At 39.1% G+C, this 24,038-nt stretch overlaps 4 protein-coding genes across 5 annotated transcripts; 1 reads left to right on the top strand and 3 right to left on the bottom strand.

Moving 5' to 3' along the window:
• Positions 1-2,205: 2,205 nt before the first annotated feature.
• LOC128255111 (uncharacterized) lies at positions 2,206-4,728 on the bottom strand. Of its 2 annotated transcripts, none has more exons than XM_052984620.1 (4): positions 4,574-4,728; positions 3,578-3,738; positions 2,907-3,079; positions 2,206-2,760 (listed from the first exon to the last, which is right to left on the bottom strand). In XM_052984620.1, the coding sequence occupies exons 1-4, from the start codon at positions 4,578-4,580 to the stop codon at positions 2,340-2,342; spliced, it is 762 nt and encodes a 253-aa protein (XP_052840580.1). In that variant the 5' UTR covers positions 4,581-4,728; the 3' UTR covers positions 2,206-2,339. The 2 variants fall into 2 exon arrangements, with proteins under 2 accessions (XP_052840580.1, XP_052840581.1); XM_052984621.1 differs by lacking the exon at positions 4,574-4,728 and adding an exon at positions 3,794-3,902.
• A 5,970-nt stretch (positions 4,729-10,698) lies between these two features.
• On the bottom strand, positions 10,699-13,099 carry LOC128254968 (uncharacterized). Its single transcript, XM_052984363.1, has 5 exons — positions 12,449-13,099; positions 11,345-11,887; positions 10,998-11,239; positions 10,784-10,925; positions 10,699-10,719 (listed from the first exon to the last, which is right to left on the bottom strand). The coding sequence occupies exons 1-5, from the start codon at positions 13,097-13,099 to the stop codon at positions 10,699-10,701; spliced, it is 1,599 nt and encodes a 532-aa protein (XP_052840323.1).
• A 5,495-nt stretch (positions 13,100-18,594) lies between these two features.
• On the top strand, positions 18,595-19,856 carry LOC128254707 (uncharacterized). Its single transcript, XM_052983955.1, is given in 5 exon segments — positions 18,595-18,869; positions 18,964-19,226; positions 19,228-19,312; positions 19,315-19,541; positions 19,630-19,856. Coding segments are annotated over 5 exon segments (852 nt in total). The 5' UTR covers positions 18,595-18,668; the 3' UTR covers positions 19,706-19,856.
• Positions 19,857-22,889: 3,033 nt separating this feature from the next.
• Positions 22,890-23,617, bottom strand: LOC128254773 (uncharacterized). The gene has a single exon (XM_052984069.1). The coding sequence runs from the start codon at positions 23,520-23,522 to the stop codon at positions 22,920-22,922; it is 603 nt and encodes a 200-aa protein (XP_052840029.1). The 5' UTR covers positions 23,523-23,617; the 3' UTR covers positions 22,890-22,919.
• Positions 23,618-24,038: the final 421 nt, after the last annotated feature.

Genomic DNA, 24,038 nt, shown 5'->3' with positions numbered 1-24,038 from the left:
AAAGCCAATACAAAAGTAAGTGATAATAGGTGCTCCAGTTTTTAAAATTGAATGGCGAATGTCGGTATGGTCGCTTTTTAAAACGGTTCCGACCAAGCGTAGTGACTAGACCGAACACTCGTGCTATAATTTTAAAATGTTCAACAAGCCAAGTGAAGTTATTAGTGAAAGAGGCAATCCCCAACGGTTGCAATTAGTTTCTTTGGTCGTCCAGCCTTAGGTGATTTCTCTGATCATAAAGCTAGACAACCATTGAAGTTCGTTGTGGCATTTGCAGCAATACAAGCCAATAAACAAAGTTGAGTGAACCCCGCTTATTCCGGGCCATTCGCTAAAAGGAACGATCGTTGTGATATGCGTTGATCCTTAACATATCACAGTGATTTTCCTTTATAGCGCATGTCTGTGCCCAAAACACATCGATGGAAAATAAATTGCAAACAGTTCTGTGCCGAATCTCAGCCTTTAAAGTAGAGGGAATAGTTGCTGTGCTGTAAGTAACTAAACTATACCTATATCACAGTGGCTGTTCTTTTTGTACCTAAAGTGCCAAACATCAAAGCGGCCAATATTCGTTTTCGTTTTCCCGACAAATTCCCATTCCGTTTTTAACCGCAGGGAACTTCTTCTGCTGATATATTATAAAAAACTTTTATATCACAGTGGCTGTTCTTTTTGGTTGCACGGCCAAGTCCAGCGATTTGTCATCCAGGGAACGCATTTGTGTCACCTCAATTTGAAAATTGAAAATTGTTCAAAAAGAAGGGAACGGTTGCCGATGATGTAGTTTGAAATTCTCACCATTTATATCACAGTGGCTGTTCTTTTTTGTTTGGCAATCGATCTACGTTCAGAGGTTTCAAAATAGATAGCGCACATAAAACAGTAATTATTTTCTTACAGCTTACTCCAGATTGTGCGAAATTCCTCGTGGTTCGAACTTCTGGGGAAGACCGAAGAGTAGGTGTGAATCAATTCGTCATATGTCTGAACTTTTACCAATAAATATTGATAACCCCACAATGAACGCATTCCATTTTTCCTCAAGAATTTTTTTGGAAGGGTAGTGTAGCCACAAATCGTATCGTTGCACCTTCATATTAAACAATTTTTAAAGACATGGTGCGTTAACTTTGAAATCACTAACTAAAAATCATAATCTACCAAACGGTTATTTGCAAGCTTTCAACATTTTTAGCTCGTTAGTTTGTTGTTATTTGTTTAAAACTATTGTTTTAGTTCAGCAAGGTGTGAATTTTATTTTTTTAAAGTTTTTACACTACACTCATTTATTTTGTTCAATAACTTTTTGTTGAATCAACCACAAAAACAAAAGATGTGATTTAGTTAATGTGTAAATTGGTTAAAATAATGTATGCTTTCAATAATTTAATTCACTTACCTTGCATTTGTACTTTTAAGTAAAAAAAAACATCAATAGTCTCCTGATGCACTTTAAATAGCTTTGGGTATGTGGCTCAAGCCAGCAGCCAGGAAGTGTAATGGTAATGGGGGGAGTGGTACACTTGTAAAATTTTCTCTGCCACCCCATGCCAGGTGTAAGGGAACCTGACTCGCATTTGAAATTCCACGCGTGTGTGGAATGGCCAAAAGTTGGCCAGGCCAAAACCAACTCCTCGCTGGAGGCTTGGCCAGTTTGCCAAATGCAAAACAAAACAGACAAACTGTGAAATCCCATTTTGCATTGACAGGGCCACGGCGGCCCTATGCCATAATGTTCGTAATGGCTGCCAATGGCCAATGGCCAGTGGCCAGTGGCCAGCACCCATTGTTGCATTGTGGCCAAGGACGGGCTGTCTCTGCCGCTGAGTTCGTTTCAGTTTCTGTTTCTGACTTTGGCTAACTGCGTGCGGGTTTTCAAATCCTCCTTCCCGACCGGAAGTGGGTATGCGGAGAAGGAAGAGGAAATGGAGTGGCGGAAATGCGATTAAAATGTTCCAGCATGAAAACATACAATACAGTCAATTCAAACTTCCGCTCAAGGGAAAAACAAAGAATAATGTTCTCGAAATTAGGGCCCTTTAACAAGAATAAATATTCCAAGGGAAAAACTTTTATTTTCAGAACGTTTTTCTTAAACCATCCATATTTTAAAATAAATGGTGGATTTGGTTGAAACCAATGGTGGTTATTATATACATATTCAAATTTAATTGCGGTAATGGTAAAACAAAATTATTGTTTGAATTTGACCTTTATTTAAGGACTAAAGTTAAATATATTTTAAGTAAATGTTCTGATTACAGTAAAAATGGGAAGATATTTTAAGGTAAGTTGTGGCTGTACGGCTGGCCAAAGGAACTCATTTATTTCAGGCACTATTCTATCTTTGCATTCAGACGATAGAGGTAATTCTCCACGCGAATCTTCTGGCGCAGGACTTTGCGCGATTCCCGCTCAATGGTGGCCGTGGTGCCGTCGTGATTGTGGAAGAATCCGCAGTAGCGGGCGGGCACGAACTGTTTGATTTTCTGCTGCCGACTGTACCGCTCGGTCACCTGCAGGCTGCACTTCTTGATCGCCGCCATCTCGACGTGCATGCACACTCGGCACATGTCCGCATCGCTGCTAAAGTTATGGAAGTAGTCGCCCACCGGCTTCTCGCCGCACACCGAGCACCTGACTTTGTTTTGGGGACTGCAGAATACCGCCACCGATGGCCAGATGATGCGCTTGCAGCCAAAAGCCGTCTCCACATCCCATTCCGGATATTTTAGGTGGTGCGTGTAGGTGGAGGGCCTGAAAAATAATTACGAATATTATTAATATTAACGCTGTAATCTCTAGAATTTTGAGTTGGGCTAACGGTTGTTTTTTATTAGTTTTAGTTCAATAATATGTTAGATATTAGCTTTGCAACTTTAAAACAATTTTAGACTTCTTACCCAGGTGTCACCCATTTCTGCTCGCGGACAACGTGCTTGTTAAAAGTAAAGTAGTACTGAGTTCCTGGAAAGTCGGTGGCATAGGATCCAATGGGCGGATACCCAAGTTCGCGGAAGGGCGGTAGGCGTGGCATCTTGTTGGCCAAAGCTGAAAATCCAGCCTTTGACGGATACTGTAAATGATTTATAGGCTTTAATTAATAGATTTACTTACAAAATTCATGAAATACGCGCCTATGCTATTATATAAAATTCTTAGCAAGGGGCATTGCAAGATATTTTTTTATTTTCTTAATGAAACAAAAAATACACAACTAAATGGGTACTTTGAAAGTAATTTAGGATCGGAAAAGTTAAACGGAAGGGTTATATAAATTTAAATACATTTGCGTAAGCTTTTATAATTTAAGACAACAACATTGAAGGAGACAGGAAATCCTATAAAGTACACTTAATTTGGTTTAGCTTTAATAGGTGAATCTAAATGTAGTCCTGCCCATCTGTCTGTTTTAAATTAGGTTTTGCAACGCTTTTTATAAAAGGTTGAAATGTCCGCATAACATTAAAGTTGAATATAAGCATAGGCGCATTTTTAATTTTTTTTTTAAATGATTATAAAAAAACAATATTCCCGTCTTGTAAAATGAAACAAAAATACCTTTATGGCTCACCTTAAATCCCATTGGTCTGTCTACGTCATAGGCATTTGGGGCGACCGAAGGAGTCTTCGTGGTGTAGCTAGGCCGACAAAAATTTCCGCTCGAGTCCCTGTGGATTTTCTTTAGGAAACCGACCGTCGGCCACACGGGCGGATTGACCACATACTCGAAACCTGCAAGAAGGAAGTTCAGAGAGATTAATGACACCTGAATCTGGGAGATGTCCACCTAGATCATTGCATCGGGCCACTACGAGACGCGTTTCGGAGCGCTGGCGACGCAGTTTTTCGCGCTCCTGGGCATTTGGCCTTTGGGCACGCATCTTGGGTGAAAGTCGGAGAAAGACTGGCAGTTGTGCCGAAATTGGCGGACTGTCGAGCCGTGACAGCCACCGCAGCACACGCATCGCAAGTGGCACGCACGGCGGTCTTTAATGGAATATTGTATATCCCTCCATCGATGATGATATAAAATCAATATGTCTAAACCGTCGACGGTTTGCCGCGGAATCAGTATACGATGTTTGATTTGATTTGGCACACGTCTAGACTACTTTCCTCGCTTTATATTTTTTCAATGTTTCTATTTTTTCTATTCCATTTCCCTGAACTTTGACCCAGTTGGGCCAATTGTTCGGTTCTAATAGCTTCCAATGGGAAGAGGAAATGGGGCATAAAGTGGTTTGTCATTGGTGTCGATAACAAAGGCGGGTGAAAATTGTTTTGCGGTGCGTGGTGGCTTTCGGAAAACATTTAAGGAACTAACCCTTTGGAGTAACAGATTGAAAGGAAAATCACCATACCTTTTATTTAATTGACATAACTACGATAAGTGATTTATGAAATAGTTTTTGTCTCTTGTAGTGACATAATAACATAACATTTATATAAGCGTAACTTATATTGTGGTATACGTAGGAAAAACAAACCAGGAAATACTTTTCAATATTTTTAATTCCAAAAAACGTTAATTCTTGCTTTAACTTTAAATAGAACTGTATTCACTCACCCTCCATCGAAGAAAATGCTTTAAATAACAGACTAGCTTATTAACCTTAACAATTAATAATTATAATTTTTCACAAACAGGCTTTACAGCAAACTCAATTTGGTAGACTGAAATGTCGTCAACAACTGATCGTAATACGAAATCGAGTGCTTTTTCTGACGTATAAGTGCTTGCCATAGTTCCAAAACATTTTCAAAATTCCGGACAAAACATTGAGATGGATGGCAGAGGAATGCTCCAGACCGTACAAATTCAAAACGGCGCATATCCACGTGGTATGCACATGCAAGGTCTCGAAGTCAGACGTTTGCTATTCAACAATTTTCCGAGCGGTTTCGCCAGCGGCTTCCTTGGCTGAAGCGCCAGAATCAGAAAGGCTGCATGCCATTAATGCCAGTTAACCCCTACGTTGTCATCAGCGTCAGCTGCAGCCACCACTGCCTGCCTTTCCTTTTTTGGCCAGGACCTCCAGGTCTCCACCCGATTTCCCACATTTCCACCTGCCGAATGGCACACACGCACATGAATACTAATGTGGCAGCGGCAGCACGCACAAATGCACAACCGCACTGCAACCACAGGAGAATTCCAGACACACATCCACCAGGCACAACACAGTGGGTATACTAATTTCAGAGGTACTATTAAAGTCAAGTTAAGAACCTTACACATATAGGGTCTTTTTTTCGCTATGAAATTTCGTTTTTAAAAATCAATTTAAGATTATAATTTGTAAATTGTTTCCACGTGGGTCTGGTTTCTAAAGTAAATTGTACGGTTTTTTGATTTAACCATATATTTTAAATGTTTACTTACATAGATGTCTCCATTTAAAACAAAATAACAAACATTAATTTGAAATATTTATTAAAGTTACTAAAAATTATTTCAATTTTGCGTAATTTTAAATATTTAAATTTTTTGTGTTGGCTGCTTTAATTCAGAAAATTTCTTTAGTTAATTTTTCTAACTATTGGGTTATTGTTCTTAAATTTAAGGACATTTTCAAAATTGTTTATGACCTTGTATTTTGGGTGAGGCTAACTAATTACGTATTTATTAAATAAATATATTTTTTAATACAACTTATTAAAAAAACGCCAAAATTAATAAAGAGGTATAATTATAATTACAAGATTTAATATTTAACCTGTAATTCTTCTTTTCTGCTCACTGTGGCACAACTCCCGTCGAGAGGCGCTTAATTCGTGCAAATAAAATGATTGTGCAACATATGTTTGGGTAGTGGGTCTATTATAACACAAGGTGGTGGCTGGTAGGTGGCACTGAGTGCAGGGCGCATCTCAAGTGCCCCTGCACTTCCGGCCGGAGTCCTGATGCACGGCCAGATTGCTTTCGCAGACTTGCAACGCAATTACACTGCAATTGCGCATTATTTAAGCGATGTTCGAAATGATAATGAAAGTAGCAGTAGTTGAGCATCGACTGTTTCGATGGGAGGGTTAATTATGTCAACAATAAGACTGTTCTGCAGTATGTACATGGAACTGGTAAATTGTGTTAAGTTCATTTAGCGTAAGCGTAAGCCCAGCCAGAATGCTCGTCCAACAGTGTTGGTTCTTCCATTTTGGCCAACCAAGAGCCATGTCCTACACAGGCAATTACAGCAACAATGGTTCTGCTGGCAGCCATCGAGTGAAATGCAAATAAAAATGCAGCTCCAGTTTGCGGCTTCGGTTTCTCCATTTTGCATGACACGCAGGGGGCTGAAAAAAAGTCCCGAAAACGTGCCATTCACATGCAAAGCTCAGAAACTTCTGAGACCGACTGATTGCAGAGAGAGAAAAATATGGTACGCAATGGTCAGCAATTAAGTAATTTCTCATGTATGTATTATATAAGCATGAGCTTTCTAAATTGAAATTTATAATAACTTAACAATGTAAGTATGTTTAAGAATATTTTATAGGAATATGAAGGAAAATTCTTATAACAATTTGTATTTTTTAATATTAAATGTAAATAATACCAATATATTTCTTCCTTTTTTTCTCCATGTACATTTTGTAAGGAGGCCGGAAGTGACAGCATCCTGGTGCTCCTGCGCCAGCTCTTGTCTTCTGCCTAAAACGAAAATTTGACTCACAATAAAAACAGAACATGGCAGGAGCAACAATGGTAGCCCTGCCCAAAACAAAACAGTTTAAGTCCATTGCGGAGCGGAAGTGCCGCTTATTACGCAGGATGTGGTTAACCGGAAATGGAACAAAACAAGCCAAGTGCGACAAGCCTTTCGGCATTTTGTTTATGGTCCGTATGCGTGACTTTCACTCCTTCTGAAGTGCATCCAAAACTAATTACGCTCGAACCTTTAACTTGTTTGGTACACATTTCGTTGAGCCACTCAAATTGCTGCTCTGCTTGGCTATCCTTTGTTGGCCATTGCAATCAGCAAAATGTCAGGCCAATAACCAACAGCCAGCTCACAAACAGCCAACAAACAGCGGCGCCGATTGCCAGGATGACGGCGAAATCAAATTACAAGATGCTCTGACATTTTCCAACCCCAAAACCCCCTATACCCGCTTTACACCCGCCACCACCACGCCCCCAATCCGACCCCAGGCCCCTCATTATCCGCCACGCTGACCTAAATTCAATGCGTTTGCAATTTGTGCGGCAATGCGGCGGGGTTAATCATGCTAATAAACACCCACGTTGCACTTGCAGATGACGCTGCTGCCGTTGCTCCTGTTTCCATTTCGCAACGACTAAGGTTGCGATGGTCAAATGCTCCGATCCTAAAATACCCAGCAATCCGGCTAGCATACTTTAGGATTATAGGATAAAAAATTATTTTTTTTTGGGGTTGCAGTACTTTAAGATATCAGAACCAATTAAGTAAGTTAAACTTAAATATTTTTGAATATAAGATACATATTAATACATTAATGTTAATTGTTTAAAGTTTACCTGCACTGTTTTCTTCCCAAATTTGTAGGTCACTGAAAGGTAAGCGTACGTGCCTAAAGTCTTGATCAATTATTTTAATTATGAAAAAACTATTAAATATTTGTTTATTTTAATATAAAAATGCCATTCTGAACTTTCTAAAGTTTCCGCGTTTTTCAAATACATGTTTTCGTCAATAAGTAAGATATCCATTAATTATGTGTATTCTTTATCAAGAGACATAAGTAATAAGTATTTAAAAATATTTTAATCATAAAATCTTGGATAAAACACACTTTTGAGTATGCCCCTGCATTTTCCAAATTTTTAAGGGAAATGTTGATGGTCTATTTAAGTTTATTATTGATCTACCCATGCCTGTTATAAAAGAGCCATCAATTTTTTTCTTTTTGAAAATATTTGTACAAAGTGTAAGGTAAGAAACGCCTTCTGTATTTGCATTAATATGATACGCCCACTGCACATTACAGAAACTGGGTACAAGTAGCATTGCATACTTACGGGCGTTGGAGTAAGGATTTTGGTCCCGGGAAAAGCTAGTGTCGATACAGGACCAATGTACGTTGCTTTTTGCGGTCGCCGCGTGCCATTTGCCATTCAAGTAGGGCGATTGTGTTGCGGGGGCGATGCGGTTAAAAGGGGGCAAGGCTGGAAATCATACAAAATTGCAATGATTATGCACGCGCCTAGTTGGCAGTCAATTGTGGTCAGGCCCTCATTTGGATGTGGCCCAAAGTGGCCTATTAATGGTGCTGGATGGAGTGGTGGTGGCTGCCAGTTTACGGTAATCCAATCCTACCGAAGCAGCTGTTGCCTGCCTGGTCAGAATATTTCAAATTTTTACTTGGCGTTTAATTAAATTTAAAAATTAACTTGATGCACTGATGACAGAACACGGCATAGCATCCAATCATATACAACAATATAACATTTATCAATCACTGAGTTGTTCAATAACTCGTTTCTTGTAGCTGTTCCTTTTTTTTATTTTACAAATTTTGGTTAAAAATTTGATAAAGATGAGATCAATACTACCAACATTTAATTTATTTGATTACAAATTTGCTGGCAATGGCGATCAGTTAATAGTTGCAATTCTCAACTATATATATTTTAAAAGTTTTTTTTGTATCTATCCATTTTCCTATCCTAAAATATGTATGATCCATCCAATATATCATGCATGATGTGCTGAACCCAGGCAAATCCCAGGCACATTATCTAATGATTTACTGGAATTGTCGGACTTGGCCTCAGTGAAACGAGAGTGAAACTTTCTTGACACTGCAAAATGCATAAGCCATGGGGTCAAAGGGTGGGGGTCACGGGGCGGATGCACAAGTCTACACACACGCTGTCAGCACAAAGAAACTGTGGGGGGTATGGGAATTCTTGGCAGTCAGCCGTCTCATCATTTCAGCTGTCACATTAAAAATGCATAAATGTTGCTTAAATGCAATCCAAGAAATGCAACTGGCCCGTAATACGAGCAAAAATAAGGGAAGGGCAAGACGCCTTCAACCAATCAAAGTCCTCCAAGATAGCGGGGAGGTACAATTTGAGGGAGGGAACAAGCTGCGAGGAGCTGGAGCATACAATTTGTAACCTGACTGCCATTTTGTGGGGGAGAATGGAGAACACACTTGGAAGAAAACCATCTGGTACAATTTTGTTTTGGTAAACTTGTTAACAAGAAATGGTATGAAAAAAGTGAAATTATTTGCTTTAACAATCATAAGGAATTAAAAAATCTGTTTAAATATTAGTTTGACCTTTTGCCTAGATTTTATTTTAAGCTTAAATCAACATGCTTACATTTTTGTAATTTCAATATAGCTTTTCATCGTTTAACAAAAATGGGCCTGTAAATCAAAAGGTTAATCTTTAGAGCCTTATTATACATACAATCACATTATAATTTGTGGTTTTTATACAAATTTCAATCAAGTCAATGAGTTTTATGTAAGTAAATCAATATTTTGTTATTAGGTAACGATTGAACTTTTTTAGGCAAATGGTCCGGAATCTTGCAGTGAAGCAACTCCATGTTTTAATGTTCGCTAATTGGTTTTACTGTGAACTTTTGTGTAAGACACATTAAAATTAAAACCAAATGTAACCCTGATCTGGACATCTACATTTGTTTCCCCCGGTGCAGATGCCTTGGGCCCTTCGGCCTTGTCTTGCCTTTACCTTTGCTTTGTCTCATGTTGCCTACGTTGCAGGTGCGAGTTTTTGGATTGGAAAAGCACTAGATGTGGATGTGGATGTGGAAGTGGGAATGGGAATATGTGTTCCTGTCTGCGGATGTGAGTCTATGGGGTCTGGGCCTGTTTCTCTGCTGATTGTCGTACTGTTGATCTGTGTTTTCACTTAGATATTGGCCCGGGGGCTGGGCGATAACGCTACGTGTGTGCTACCATCGATACAGGAAGTTTGTTTGTGGCCAACTTGCTGAGTGGGCAGGAGCCATGGGCGGGAATTGGGCAAGGTTTGGAAGAGAACTGGGGGGGGGGTTAGTGCTGAGCTGACATGATGGGAATGGAAATGGGGACGAGGAGCGTATGCCATGCGGATTGCCTGTGGAAAGTTCTGCTGAAGGCTGGCCCAAAAGTGCACAACAGAAAGACTGGCAGGAAGGCAAGAGGGCAGGCAGGCTTTCGTTATCTAGTAAGCAATCGTTTCAAATTGAATTTTCTATTTACCCAGTCGTCGATATGTTTCCAATTGCCCATCGACTCTCCGTTCCTTACTTTGATTTGCTTGGTAAAGTTCTCCAGACAAAAGTTAAGCCGAATGAGTTGCGCTCAAACATGGATGTTCCGCCCCTGAGGCAGAGTTGAGGCGAATATAGAGTCTCTGAGTTCATACAACTAGGTAAAATAATAACTAGGTAAATAATAATTGGTAAGTCAAACCGTTTGTTTAATTTAAAACTTACTCACTTTTACTTATTGTTATTACTGATACAAATGTTTATTTTTAATTGTTTTATTTATTTCTGATAACTGTTTAAATATTTGAAAAGGATTTGGATAAAACATTGGCCTTTAATACTTTTTATTGAGTGCTACATAAATATTTCGAAAATGTAATGGCTAATGAAACAAAACGTTTAATATTTTCCTACATATTCACATAAGTTTAGTTTTCAGCCCTGTTGTTTCTATAATAATTCCAACCAATTTCGACTAGAAGGCATAGGGTGGACCCTATCAAGCAAAGAGTGTATAGTTTTGTCAGCATCTTAATATCCCCCAGAGACAGACTCTGAACCGGCTGATAGTCGTCCGTCAGGTGAACAACGAGGCCCGTGCTAATCGCCTCCCGATTGCTCTGCCTCCACCAAAAAGCCCAGAATCCAAACTCCTGCCAAAAAATGCCAAAGCTGTAGAAGTTCCCCGCGAAGGGCGAATTCCTTTGGATAGGAAATCGCAGTATTTGTTGGGGTGTGCACATCTTCGATGCAAGTCGAAATAATGGCCGATACATTTGCCGCTGCTGCAGCTTAACCACATTCCAGTGCTCCGCGGTGGTGCAGTAGGCGTAGCTGGTATTCAAGCTGCCCAGATGCTCCATCAGCGTCGTACTGTTGACCACCAGAAGGCGTGGCTTCAGCGCCGAAGGCAGACGTCCGGCGGTGAAATACATTTCCACCTCCGTTTCCGTCAACATAAGACGTAATGGCGTAGCCAGAAAATCCCTGTCCGTGTCGATCTGTGACCCAGGCATCTAGAATATATGAATTTTGTATTATATTGTATTTGAGATGTTAGATAAATAGTTGACAAACCCTTTTTTTCTGGTTTCAGTATCAGCATATTGTTTTTGACCCACCTGCGAGGTAAAGACCGATGACAGATTTGCTGTGCGCATTGACCACAGAATGAAGGAGCCAAGGACAATGGCCACATGGATTAACTTGTACGCCTCCGCGAGCCGCAGGAATTCTATGCCCGGCAGCGATTGCTGAAAGAAGGCCACCAGGGTTAGCTGAATGCCCCTTTGTCCCTGTCCACACACCAGCTTCCAGCAAAAGGTCATAGCCAGGAGGAGTATCAGGAAAAATGGAAAATTTACACGGGCAACCATCCGCATATATCGGACTGCAGGCGATTCCCGCTGCCATGGCACTAAAATACAGGTTTTGGTGGTACCCACCGGAAAACTACCGGACGTCAGCGAGGAGCCCGGCTGCATTGGAGAGTACGGATGAACGCCCATCTCGACCTCTCCGCGGGCAGCGGCCAGCATCAGGTGCTCCGGGTAATTGTACCTATCCACATGGGCCACACGCTCCAGGCGGAGTCGCCCTTTTCTGTGGTGCACGAAGGCGGCCATCAGGCGGCCCACGGCCCCAGACAGACATCCGTTTGGAAGCTAAAAAAAATTTTTTTTTGAATAATAATTAAGTGTATTTACAATTGTCTTTCCTATAAAAATATAATCCTAATTTTGTGCGAGTAAGAGCTGTTTTCTATTTAAACTGTTTGAAAAGGCCATCATAATGAAAAAGGTCGTGGTAATGAGTATTTTAAGTTATGCAAATTGTTAGGAATGTGTTTAATGCCCGTAAGCTTAGCGGTAAATAGAAAAAAACTAAATATTAAAAATGTCTACGAAATTATAGCTTTAGTTTTTGTATACACAAATCGGTTTGATTTCTTATTCGGCTCTCTGCTTAATTATAAAAGTTTATAAGCCCGAGAATAAAAACAATATCTTAGTATTTTTTATATATTTATACATACAATTTTATATCAGAATCGTTTGTTATTAAAGGTGAAAAGTCAATCATTTTTAGCCATCGTCGAGATATTTATTTACGTTTTGTTAATTATTTAAAAATATTAATATTCAATGTTGGTTTCTTTTTGTTTGGTTTTAAGTTTTGTTTAATTGCTTTTATAATGATAGTTACAATTTAAAAAGATTTCATACATTGAACACATTGAGGGGATCCTGAAAGAATGGCACACGAAACTCATAGCCCCTTAGATCCATCAATATGTCCACGTTTTGATAACCCGTCTCGGTCAGATTCCGAACCGTGAGCTTGGGAAACGGTGTATAGGTATACAGTTGGTTGTGCCAATTGGTACTAAAGTTTCCAGAAGGTTCCTTATAAATAAATAGCTGGAAGGTGATAAAGACATTGGTGAACCTGTGCTGCCAGCACCAGGCGAAAAATATGTTTAACTGCATCTGGGTTGGGCTTTTGTTTCCCAATCGCTTGTATATAAAGAGCATGGGAACGTAGTGCAAGCCAACTAATCCATCGACTAGGACATCAAAAATGGGCTCTTCGTCGGGCAGTGCACTGGTAATGCTAACACAGATTAAAGTTTTGTAGCCTAGCAAATGACGCAGAGTGACATTGCGTCTCAGTCCCCAAACAACGATTGGTAATTGGAACTCTTCCGTTAACGACTGTTCAATAGATTTTGCCACAACAAACCGAATCCGCTGCAATTCACGATTCACTCCAAAGGTGGCCATTGATTCGATTCGATTGTTGGCGATCATTTGTCTGGTCAGATTATGTATGAACTCCGATTCATAACTTCCACCAAAGACTCCATAGTTCGGCATGCCCCAGACCCCACGAAGGAGCCAAAGCCCGCAAACGAAATGCAATCCACCGAACATTTTGTAAGACTGAAGTCGATCGAAACATTGGGTCGCTTGAAAAGTTTGCACCCTTGTAGATTTTTGTTGTAATCTAAGCAGAAATCTAAAAGTTAAAGCTTTCTGTAGCACGAATGTGGCAAGTCATCAATTCTGAAAGGGGTAGAGGTCCTTTAGTTTTAAGCCGCAATTATAAGCCACAACACTCGAATGAGCTGGCAGAATATGAAGGGTGTTTTCAACCCCATTGCTTAAAGAGTAAAAAATTATATTGACGTCTGTTGCTGCATTTATTTGGCTCTTGTCTTTAAGAAAATAAAAAGTAACATATATTTGGCTCTTGTCCTTAAGAAAATAAAAAGTAATAAGAAAATAAACTAATAAATACGTAAATTAAATTACTAAATATATATTAAATGGTTGTAGGGACTGCTGTGAAACCCGCGAAGCTATTAGACACAGAATTTAAAGTTTAAGTGACCAAAATCATTTTACAATGCCTATTTATTTACTCACCCGTTGAACAATTATCCCATCCAAATATAATTTGCTCTGTTGTCACCTTGCAATCCTGGCTACCATCTCCTCGGCATTCGCCACTCACCTTCTGCTAACTGAACCTCACGATGATTGATGCTCAAGTTGATTGATGTCTCTTTGCGGCGGGAGATGAACCTTACTTCAGGGCAAATCTGCCGAAAGTTTCGTCGGAGACACAGGGCTCATGGCCCGAAAAAAAAATATTATTAATATCAGATGGCAGTGTCGCTCAATTTAAAATATTACTAGCAAACACATTCCGTGGACTTGAGTAATTTTTTACAAACAACTTTTGGAATTACTTAATCGCAAAGTTCTGACAGAGAAATGTTTGAGAAAAAGGGAACGAAAAGGTAGGCGGCACATAAATTGTGTTTATTATGAAGGCTGGGAGCATACTTTTGTGCGCAATTTAAAGTGCAAATAAGAAGAGCAAACGCGGAACCCCCAACCCGCTGTCAAATCCCCAGTTTTACCCCACGCATTTCATTAAAGCGCAATGAAGACATTTTCCAGGGGCGTGTGTGTGCGAGTGTCTGGGGAAAGCTGTTAAAAAATATTTGAAACACTTGAATGTTTCCCAACTGACACTAGACACTGGGGTTGGCATCTTCGCGGCCCTTGGAGCTGCCCCATAAAGAACAATAAATATTATTTATGTGCTTTGTGATAAGGATACACACACATTCCTTCGCGGCTGCAGTCCGCGTTTATTTGTCTGTCGTGTGAATTTCTCCATATCTAATCGGTGGCATTCCTGGCATGTACACAGGGGAAAATATCACTACTGATTAAAACGACAATATTTTCCAAGAACTCAAATTTGTTATTACATTTTTGAATTTCGTTTTAGTCATAAAAGATTTGGTTTGGAAAGCAAGATACTTTTATTTTAATTCCTAGACTATTTTTCTTTCAATTAATTTACACTATAATAAAGAATTACAACAATTTGTATAAATTTGTTATATTTTTTTGTAGCAACGATATATTTTTTTCTGTGTGAAAACCTTGACGGAAGTACACCGAGGGCCCACTAGGTGGCTTCGTGTATAGTTGGCCTAATGAACGCACATACATACAAAGGGAGCTTAAATGAGCCTTTGAGCCCACCATTTTGAACACCTGCGTCACATAAAATAAAGTCACACACACACATGTGTGTGCTTGTCCTCGTGTGTTTACCTGATAAATTCGGGCACAAAACCGGCAGAGAGACTGGCGTGTTTTTTTTAATAATGTTAACCTAATTAAGTGATTAATATGCAAAATGTTCGCAGAGATTAAAACGATGAACGCACTGTGTTTAATTATCGAATTAATTTTTTTTCACCACCTGGTTGGGTTGAATCGCTTGCCGGCAATTTAAAACCAAAGTGCATATACACAAACACGTTGACAACATTGTATAGACCTATTTATTGTTGGCCTTCATATTTGAGCTCTGGATATATCGGAACATTAATCAAAACATTTTCTATGCTTGCTGACAGGCAATGTTTAACCTTTGACATTGACAATCACTTGTTTGCATGAGAAAATGGAAGCTGAGATAATTATATAATTTTCACGTCATTGCAAATAATGCGATTAAAAATCGATTTTTCTTTGGCTTACACCTTTATTTAAAATTATGAATTCCTTTTGCCATCTAGCATCAAATTACTCTGACATTATTTTACACATTTAATAAAAGGTAGATAAAATCAAAATACAATTTATGGCTCCTTTCTCAATGAATACCTTTCTTAAAATAAGCAACATAAAACCATCTTCAGAAATTGGGTAATTTATTTCCTAAGTAAAGATATAAAATATGAATGTACAAAAGCCTGATTTATATTAATGGGGTTGGACACACGTTAAAAAGTTGAAATCAACAGCCCTTTTCACGACAAAACGAGTTTGTGTCCCAAACATTTGAACAATATGCGGGTTATTTAGTTGTTACTTGTACAGTTAATATATGTGTAATGCCAACAAATTTCCCCTATGAAATGATCTTTATAATTCATAAAAACCCCTGCCTTGCTAATCTTTATTTATTTATTCTACTCAAACATTGATCTGGGGCTTTCCCTTATGGCAATAAATTGTTGTGAATTTATTAAGCACGAATCAACACCTCAAGGTGTCTACCAAATGCAGGTCAATTATTTTGAGTTCCTTAAAAGTGGCATTATTAAGGAAAGTGTGAAATTTGCATCTTGGCTAATGAACATCTGCTGTTTTTGCATTTGACAGTCCATTTCACTCATCCACTTGAGAATCCGATTTGCCAAACTGGGCCCTTTAAGACTGACAATTATTTACGAAAGCGTTTTTGCCGAAAAGTACGTAAGGCAGAAGTTTTTCGCATAAGCCTTTGGCCTGGATTTCTCGACACTAAAAGCTACTCAACGTTTGCTTCCTTTCTTTTCTGCTTTCAAGGAGCTAATTGATGAAAGCTCCAAATGGTCGTGTAACGACGGTAAAAAGGAGAAAAAAGTGAAAATAACACGGAACAGTTTCTTCCGTCTCCCGTAAAGTGCAGAATTAAAGGTGCCACTAAATGGCAAGCATTTATTAAGGCAAAGGCGAAAGTCCTTGGTCTGGGATGGCTTTGGAAATTAGAATTAATATTTTTCCGCTGAGTTTACACAATTTCAAGTTGGCTGGCGCGAAAAATGCATGCTCTGGTCAACATCCCACCAATGCTGTTGTTGCCAGGGCTGCGTGTTTAGCACTCCATTCATACTCTTTCTAAAGCGTATGTTAGCTATTATCAAATTTAAAACGTTTTTGAAAAAATGAAAATTGTTTTCAATCTGAATAATAATTAGAAGCATGCTAATTTTTACATATATTTGAATTAAATCCAATGGAAATAAAACGCATCTTGAATTTAATTATACTAATAATAAATGTGTTATATATATTTTTATTTTAGCCTAACATATAAACAACTTTTAAAAAAAGCAAAGTGGATTTTTAAAAATTTTTGTATGTTTATAGATTGTTAAAAATTCACGTTACCGTCCGGAATTTCAAGTTGGGAATTATAAGTTCTTAGATAGAGAAAATTATAAAAATCTTTACAAAAAATAGGTCCTAACAGTATATTTATAAATGAAAATGATAATCGAAAGAATTGATTGATTTAATCATTGATTCCCAAGTTCTTAAATTTTAGTTTATAGAAAACTTGAGATTGTATGTCTAATGAGTTATCATATGTATCTTAAAATTGCTAAACTAATCATTGACCTAAAAGGGTATTCAAGGCTTCGGTTTTCGAAATTTGTTCCCCTCATGTTGTGAGTGAGTTTGTGTGCAGGTGAGAAGGAAAGGAGCACATCTTGTGCTGAGCCAGCGTGCTGCAGTGGTGCATTCGTGGCAGCTCCAGATGCAGCTGCTGCAGCACTGATAATAAATTCATGATGAAGTGTAATTTATACACTTCTTATGCGTCCAGCTCCTTTCTACCCTTTTGCGTGTTTTTTTTGTTTGTTTGTAGCTGAGCTTGACAGAGGTCTGACCGAAAAGACGAAAAAGTTTTCTCAAGGCTTGCCAGCCATGCATTAAACCTGGAAATGTTTGCGGCCCAGAATCCGCTAAAAACTAATTACAAATGCCGGCTAGCCCCGAAGGAAAGTGGAAAGCGGCTGCCAGCTGGATAAAATTTCATTTCAAATTAATCTAATTTTTTTGAGGCTACCATTTTTTTATCGTTTTTGGGTTCTGAGAATTTCATCTAATGAGAAATGCTGATTTTGCACTCTGCATGACGTTGCATACAAATGAGGGACCATGATAGTCGAGAAGTGGTCTTGGCATATGATTTCCCTGGAACTGGCTTGCATAATTGCATAATTAGTGGTTAGGTGTTATGGAAATGGAGCTGGAGCGTTGATTGGCCGCGCACAAGAAACTGACCTCCTAATTGCTCAATGGTAACTAATTGGAACGGTAGAACTAGATGGATCCCAGGTATCGATTAATTAATGACTTTTCGATGAACTTGGAGTGTGTGGGCCTGTTCAACCTTAAATTATGATTTGGTTGGGGTTTAGGGAAATAAATTGGGGAACATAAATCTCAGTTTTGATCATTTATCTACGTTGAGGATAGCTCTCTAACGAACATGTATAGGCAGCACTTTATTCCCATTTAAATAGTTGAATATTCTTAAACATTTTGAAGCTATTCCCACGTCACTCACCCACATAAACTCAACTGGACTGTCTGACTATTTGCTCGTATGTCCATCTGTTTACCTTTATGATTATATGCACTTGGTATTAGCCACTTCGTTTCCTGCTGGCATTCTAGCTCTTCTAAGCAACTCTTTAGCACCTCAAAGGTGGCGTTTGTGTTTGCCTAGTAGAGAGTAAACACTGTGGACATATATTTATGTATATGTATCGGACTACATATGGTCCCGCTTAAATGTGCTTGGGAGTATTTGAATGCAGCTTAATCGGTGCTCAGTTGAAAATTTGAATTTGAAAGCAGGAAAATCGATTTTGCCATCATAAACAAGCTTCAATATTAAAAAATATAAAAAAACATTCTTTGTGTCATGGGCTAGGAAGAGAGACAAAATTGGAAAAAGTTTGAGGTCAAACTAGGCACTAAGTTAAAATATTTTCTCTTAATAAAAGATTAATTGGAATTGCAAATTGTTTGTTTGTTTTTCAATTTAAGTTTGATTTCGTAATTTCTTTATAATGTACAATTACATTACAATTACAATTTCAATTATATTACATGTGGAAATATTATTTTCTGATGAATAATTTTGAGTTGCGTAGCCCGTTTTATAATAAAATTGTGATAGTTGTAGTAGGCTTAAAAAGAATTTTCCACAGTGTTGGCCAGCTTATTTGTGCCTTTAAGTAGGGCCTTCGAACCCAACGATCAACGCAGTTGTGATCGCACCTCCAAGAAGAACACTCGTGTTGGAAGCAAAGATTATTTTCGAGCCCTTCCTAGAACTGGTTTCAATTTGAACATGCTGCTCGTATCGCTCACACTGCTAGCTTTTGGCCTGGTCCAAACGCTGCCCATCGACGAGGCTGAAACGCCGGCAACCAGCGAGGTGCCCGATTCAGGGCGAGTTGTCTTCGATCAGCGGCAGACGGGCAGATTCAACATCCATGTGAGCATCAAGGATGTGGCCATCATCGAGGTGGGCCAGAATGGACTGGCTGAGGTAAGTGTGTGGACCCACAAACCAGTTAACCGAAATGCAGCTTAGGCTAACGAGTTGCCAGCAAGCTAAAAATAACCTTGGATCTCTCAATTAGGAGACATATAACGATGAGGAGGATTACTACTACGATGACAGTGCGTTGACCGTCAAGCCGATCAAGTTAACCACAGAGGCAAGCACCACAACGAGCACCACATCGGTGGCAGCACCGCCAGAGAGCACAGTCACCACAGTTTCCCCAGTGGCTAGCTCCACTGCATCTGCATCTGCATCTCCATCTGCAGTCATATCCACCGCTAGCGATGCAAACCTAAATACCAGCTTTAGCTCCAATCTTTTGGCTGACATCGCGGCCAGTTTATCGAAAGCCCAGATCCAGGCTTAACAATCTGATGATCGTAGAGACGCCGATCGGTGGCACAGCCAAGCCACTGCATCATCCTCATCTCATGCCAGATCCAAGGATGTACCCATTATGGCTGCAGCTGCCGCTGCTGCAATTACCCCGCCCACTTTGCCCGAAAGCATTGAGTATACGCCGCCCAAAGGTCACAACTCGCCCATTTTCAAGGTGAAGGTTCAACGATCTTCGATGCCGGCAACGAAGAAACCCGCCCGCTGCCGAAATCATCAGGTGCGCGATGCCCAGGGCAAGTGCTCCGACTCGATCTAGTAAGCAAAAATAAATAGAATCACCACTAATCCGCTTACCAATCGTCTAACACTTTTCGACATTTTTTTGTTCCATTCTCTTTGATAGCAGAAAGCTGTACAGCATGCTGATGGGGATGAATTTCCCTTTTTTGGCAGCGGCTAATGGAGCAGAAAGTGCTTGATGACTTGACCATATTACATTAACGATATAGTTTACTGAGAAATGGAGTTTAAGTGCCTCTAATTGGATCTTAGCCATAAGCGTGAAATACATTGACTGAAAACAAATTTATTAACAAGAGTTTACTTATTTTAATTAAATATTTTATTAAATCGGCTGATTTAAAATTGTATTTTACCAAAATTAGTGAGAGGTATTTATCGTTAGATCTGCAAAAAAAATAAAATAAAATTTTTTATTAATTTGTATAATCTAAAATTATTGTATTTACAAATTATGCCAATTTAACTTTTTAAACATAGCAAACAAATTGAAAATAAAGTTAGTGGTCATAGAGCTTAAGTAGTAATTATGCACCAAATTAATTGTGTTATCGCCAACAGTATTTGAAAACTTTATTTAGAGGCAAAATTTATTAAATTACCTCCGCCATCAGCTGGCAATGATATTCCACAAAATACCGCCGCACTGAAGTACACCTTGAAACTTTTACTGGAAAGCAGTTAAATTTAAATTTGCACTTAATTGAAAGCAATTTCCGTTTGACTTTAAAACCCTTTCAATGTTGGCTGTCAGTACGAATTTTAATTTATATAAGTTTTTATACGCATCCCTTATTAATACGTTGTATTTTTTTTGTGTGAATTGCGAATGTCAGTTGATGAATTGCATTTAATTGCTTAATGGAGAAACGAATTGCATTCGAATGGTATATGTGCTGGCACTCGAATTTCTTTGGCATTGCCGAGTCCCAGGCGTAAGCCAATTTTTCACTTTGTATAGCCCGGTTTTTATTGCTGCATGTGCCACACCAGCAACATGTGCACAGGTTTGGCTTTATCAATTTGAGTTTGTAATTTCCGCATGCGCTTAAAATGCAATTGCAGCTGAAACAGCATTGTTTTCCCTGAGTAAGAGTGTGTTTGTGTGACCGTGATTGCGTTTTTGTTTGTGTTTGTGCGGAGGCATCTGTGTGCAAAGGCTGCTTAATTGCAACTGTTGCATGAGCGGCAAATCTTTGGGGCCGCACTGTGCACACGCCGTGCCCTAATTAAATTAATTGCTTAATTTTAAGTTAATTTGCCACATGTGGCAAGTTGTCCACGTTGGCCAGACAAAAGCGCCCAGCCACATGTCCTGGAGCGTAGAGTCCTGCCGATAGAAGCTCTCGGACAGCTCTCAAATTGACCATAAACTGGACAGCTATATTCCCCCAACATCTGCATTATACCGGTGTGCTGGTGCGTAGCCTTAATCGAGTTTAAACTCAATAGATGCAGCGCACGTACATGAAATTTCAGTTAGCTTAGAGTGCATATCTTTGTATAGGCTTTTATGTTAGTTGCCTTGAGAGTTATCCCATATTCAGAATATTCCAGATTGCCCTAAATACCCTTTGACATTTACAATTGACCACAACAGTGCGTTTAACTATGTCTATTTTAGTGTCAATATAAAGAGTCTTTACTTGTAATATTTGTTTGCAGGTTTATTGATTTAAATATTTAATTACATTAAGCCTCCTTAAGGAATTATTTAACATGATTTAAGCTTGCCAAAGATATTCTAAATTAAAACCTTTTTTATCCAATCTTACGTACATTTTCGCCCACGCCGACAACTTATGCAATTGGCAAAAGCCCGTCGGTGGCAACTTTGTGCCGGAATCTTTTTGGCAAAGTTGCCCGCACTAATTACCTACATTAGGCCACCTGCACAGACTCGGAACACTCAATTAGCAACCGTAAACTGCAATTTCTATGCAGGCCAAGTGAGTGCTGGCCAGCAGACAGTTAGCTCAAGTCCGCAACTTTGTCGTTTTCGTTGCTCGTTGCATTATTTATGCCACCCCTTGACCTTTTGTGTTGATGCTGCTGTTTGACAAGCGTAAATTTCGCCAGTCCTTAAATGCGATATTTTGTCAAGTTAAAGCAGCAGCCAGACACAAGGACTCCCCCCCAACCCTGCAGCCAACGCGACAACTTTTCCAAACGGAAGTGTAGCAGACGCCCAACAACAAAAGCAGCGAAAGTGTTCACTGGATTGGATGTTCGGTTATAACGGATGCGGGGCGCCATCTTGCAGTTGTTCACAAACATGGCGGCAAAGTCCGGAGCCAAAAAGCCACCCCACCAAACTCCCAAACTAGTTTTTAGCCATTCTGGCGCAACAATTGCATTTTATTTATTGCATAACTAGCGGCGTTTATGCGTCTGAAAGTGGATGGCAACAGCAATAGCAACAGCAGAAAGAGAGGGAAACAAGTAAGAGTGTCCAGGACCAGAAATAAAACCATTCTTCCTTTCCCAAAACCACCTTCCCCCCAGCTGGAGTATACATACCCGCAGTCCAGCATAATAATTACACTCGCTATCAGCGCCGACATTGCACAATGAAAAACTGCACTGGCACGCAACCTGTTGTTGGCTTCCTGCTCCGTTGGCCAACTTGCTGGGCACATAGAGAAAAGTATTGAATTTCGGTCATAAACATAAGAATTTATACTTTAAAGTGTAAAATATATTAGAACGTAAAAGCATAAGATCCAGTATAAATTTTGTTAAAGGAAAGCAAATAATAAAGTTTAGCTGCACATATATCCACAGCAAGGTAACATAATGAACTACTGACTTAATTCTTTATCGTTTAAATATTTTAAGCAATATATAGGGCATGAATGACAATAGATTTTTAAAATAGATTGATTAAAATTAGTTTCTTATTACTTTTAATCACTTGCCAGATAAGATAATTTTCCCCAAGAATCACTCGAACTGCCTATAAAATAATCTTTTCTCTCTGTGCAGTTACAGATTTCGCTCCCCAGGTCCAGCTAAACGCTGGCTAAGAGGAGAAGCCTGAGCACACTGTCCAGGAACAGGGACCTCCTTTAACAGCTCCTAACTATGCAAAGCCATAAAACGCAAGTGTCGCACGGATTATTCATGGACGGGGAATGAAGATGAAGCGGACAGAGGGCTGGCAGTGACAGGTAAACGGAAAGGAGTTGGAAGGACACGATAGAGGCAGGAAAAATCCAATCTCAGGGGAGGATTTCTCAAGGATAGGATTTAAAAGTGAATAAGAATTTTTAAGGCTTAACTCTTTAAAGATTCTTTTAAAAATCATATAAAAATCCATTTTATTTAACAGTAAACTTGAATTTTTGTTTATTCATGGGGCAATGGCTTAAAACAATGAATTGATAAAATAAACTAAAAAAGAAATTTTGCTAAAAGAGCTTCAAAACTATTCTTGTTTGTTGTGGGTCCATCGCCCATTTCATTTTTATCTTGAGTCTCACTTTTATACCAGTCCTTGACATAGTCTATGTTGATACGGGAAACTCCCTCCAGATAGGTGACGCAGTCCACATCGCTGTCCAAAGCTAGAATCTCGGAAAAGAGGGAGCTCATCTTGATACTGTAACGATCCAGAGCTTCGAGTGCCTCGTATTCATGAGCCTCCGTTTCGTCTAGAAAAAGAATTCTTACTTTCTCGCCATTCATCGCAAATCGATTGTCTGCCTTAGGCTTTTTGACCTCCAAACTTAATTGTAAAATATCCTCCTTAATCTTTTTTAAGGCCAGCGTTTTTATTTGCAGCCTGCCCTTTAAGATTTCAAGCACATTATGACATTGCTCTGCTTTAGCTGTCAGTCGTTCAGTCAAGTCATCGATGTCGCCGTTGAAGTTTTCCGGATCGGACATGAACTCGCGTATATCCTTGATGTGTTGCACATTGGGCAGAGCTAGTTCCTCGCACCTGCTCTTGCAACTAATCAACTCTGTGAAGTCGACTGAATCATCGCTGTTCATCTTTTTAAATATTCAATTTTTACTGTATATTTTAAGAAATATATTGAATGTGGCTTAGGGCAAGAGAAGTTTTAGTTTTGCGAACGTTAAATACTACTTCCCTACAACAACATTTTCATTGCCTACTTTCTTTTTCTTTTTTTTTTGTTCATTTCTGAAGTTACAAATTATAACCATTAATGACTATAAGGACTTGTTCTTTCTGGTTGTGTTTTTGCGTTCAATTCTCTGCTTTCAGTATTACTTTTTTTAAATTATTTTTAGTTTGTCACATCTCAATGCTTTTTTCGCCCTGTTTCATAAGCTTTTGCTGCCAGCAAGCGATGAGTTTCTATGGATTCGCTTTCAAATTATTTGTTCAACGCATTTTTTTCATTTCATTTTTATTTGGGTGCACTTTTTGCGAATTTGATATGCACTAAAAGTCAATTTATTCACTTGACTTAATTTGATTTCAACCTTCAAATCATCCAATCGGTTTTTGTGCGCTTTTGCACTGCGGGGATATGCGAACAG

The sequence above is a fragment of the Drosophila gunungcola genome (genome assembly GCF_025200985.1).
Source record: "Drosophila gunungcola strain Sukarami chromosome 2R unlocalized genomic scaffold, Dgunungcola_SK_2 000006F, whole genome shotgun sequence".
Classification (NCBI taxonomy): domain Eukaryota; kingdom Metazoa; phylum Arthropoda; class Insecta; order Diptera; family Drosophilidae; genus Drosophila; species Drosophila gunungcola.
The sequence above is the reverse complement of the archived record's forward strand: the minus strand, read 5'-3'. Positions and strand labels throughout refer to the sequence as shown.

Bases quoted from the DNA above. Each gene is read 5' to 3' on its own strand.
- LOC128255111 (XM_052984621.1), bottom strand. From the start codon at position 3,887: ATGCGTGCCCAAAGGCCAAATGCCCAGGAGCGCGAAAAACTGCGTCGC. The intron at 3,080-3,577 runs GTGAGCCATAAA...AATCATTTACAG, and splicing joins ACAGACCAATGGGATTTAAG to TATCCGTCAAAGGCTGGATT. The intron at 2,761-2,906 runs GTAAGAAGTCTA...ATTATTTTTCAG, and splicing joins CAGAAATGGGTGACACCTGG to GCCCTCCACCTACACGCACC.
- LOC128254968 (XM_052984363.1), bottom strand. From the start codon at position 13,099: ATGCCGAACTATGGAGTCTTTGGTGGAAGTTATGAATCGGAGTTCATA. The intron at 10,926-10,997 runs GTATCGGCCATT...TCCTATCCAAAG, and splicing joins AAGCTGCAGCAGCGGCAAAT to GAATTCGCCCTTCGCGGGGA. The intron at 10,720-10,783 runs GTTCAGAGTCTG...TTTGCTTGATAG, and splicing joins TGACGGACGACTATCAGCCG to GGTCCACCCTATGCCTTCTA.
- LOC128254773 (XM_052984069.1), bottom strand. From the start codon at position 23,522: ATGAACAGCGATGATTCAGTCGACTTCACAGAGTTGATTAGTTGCAAG.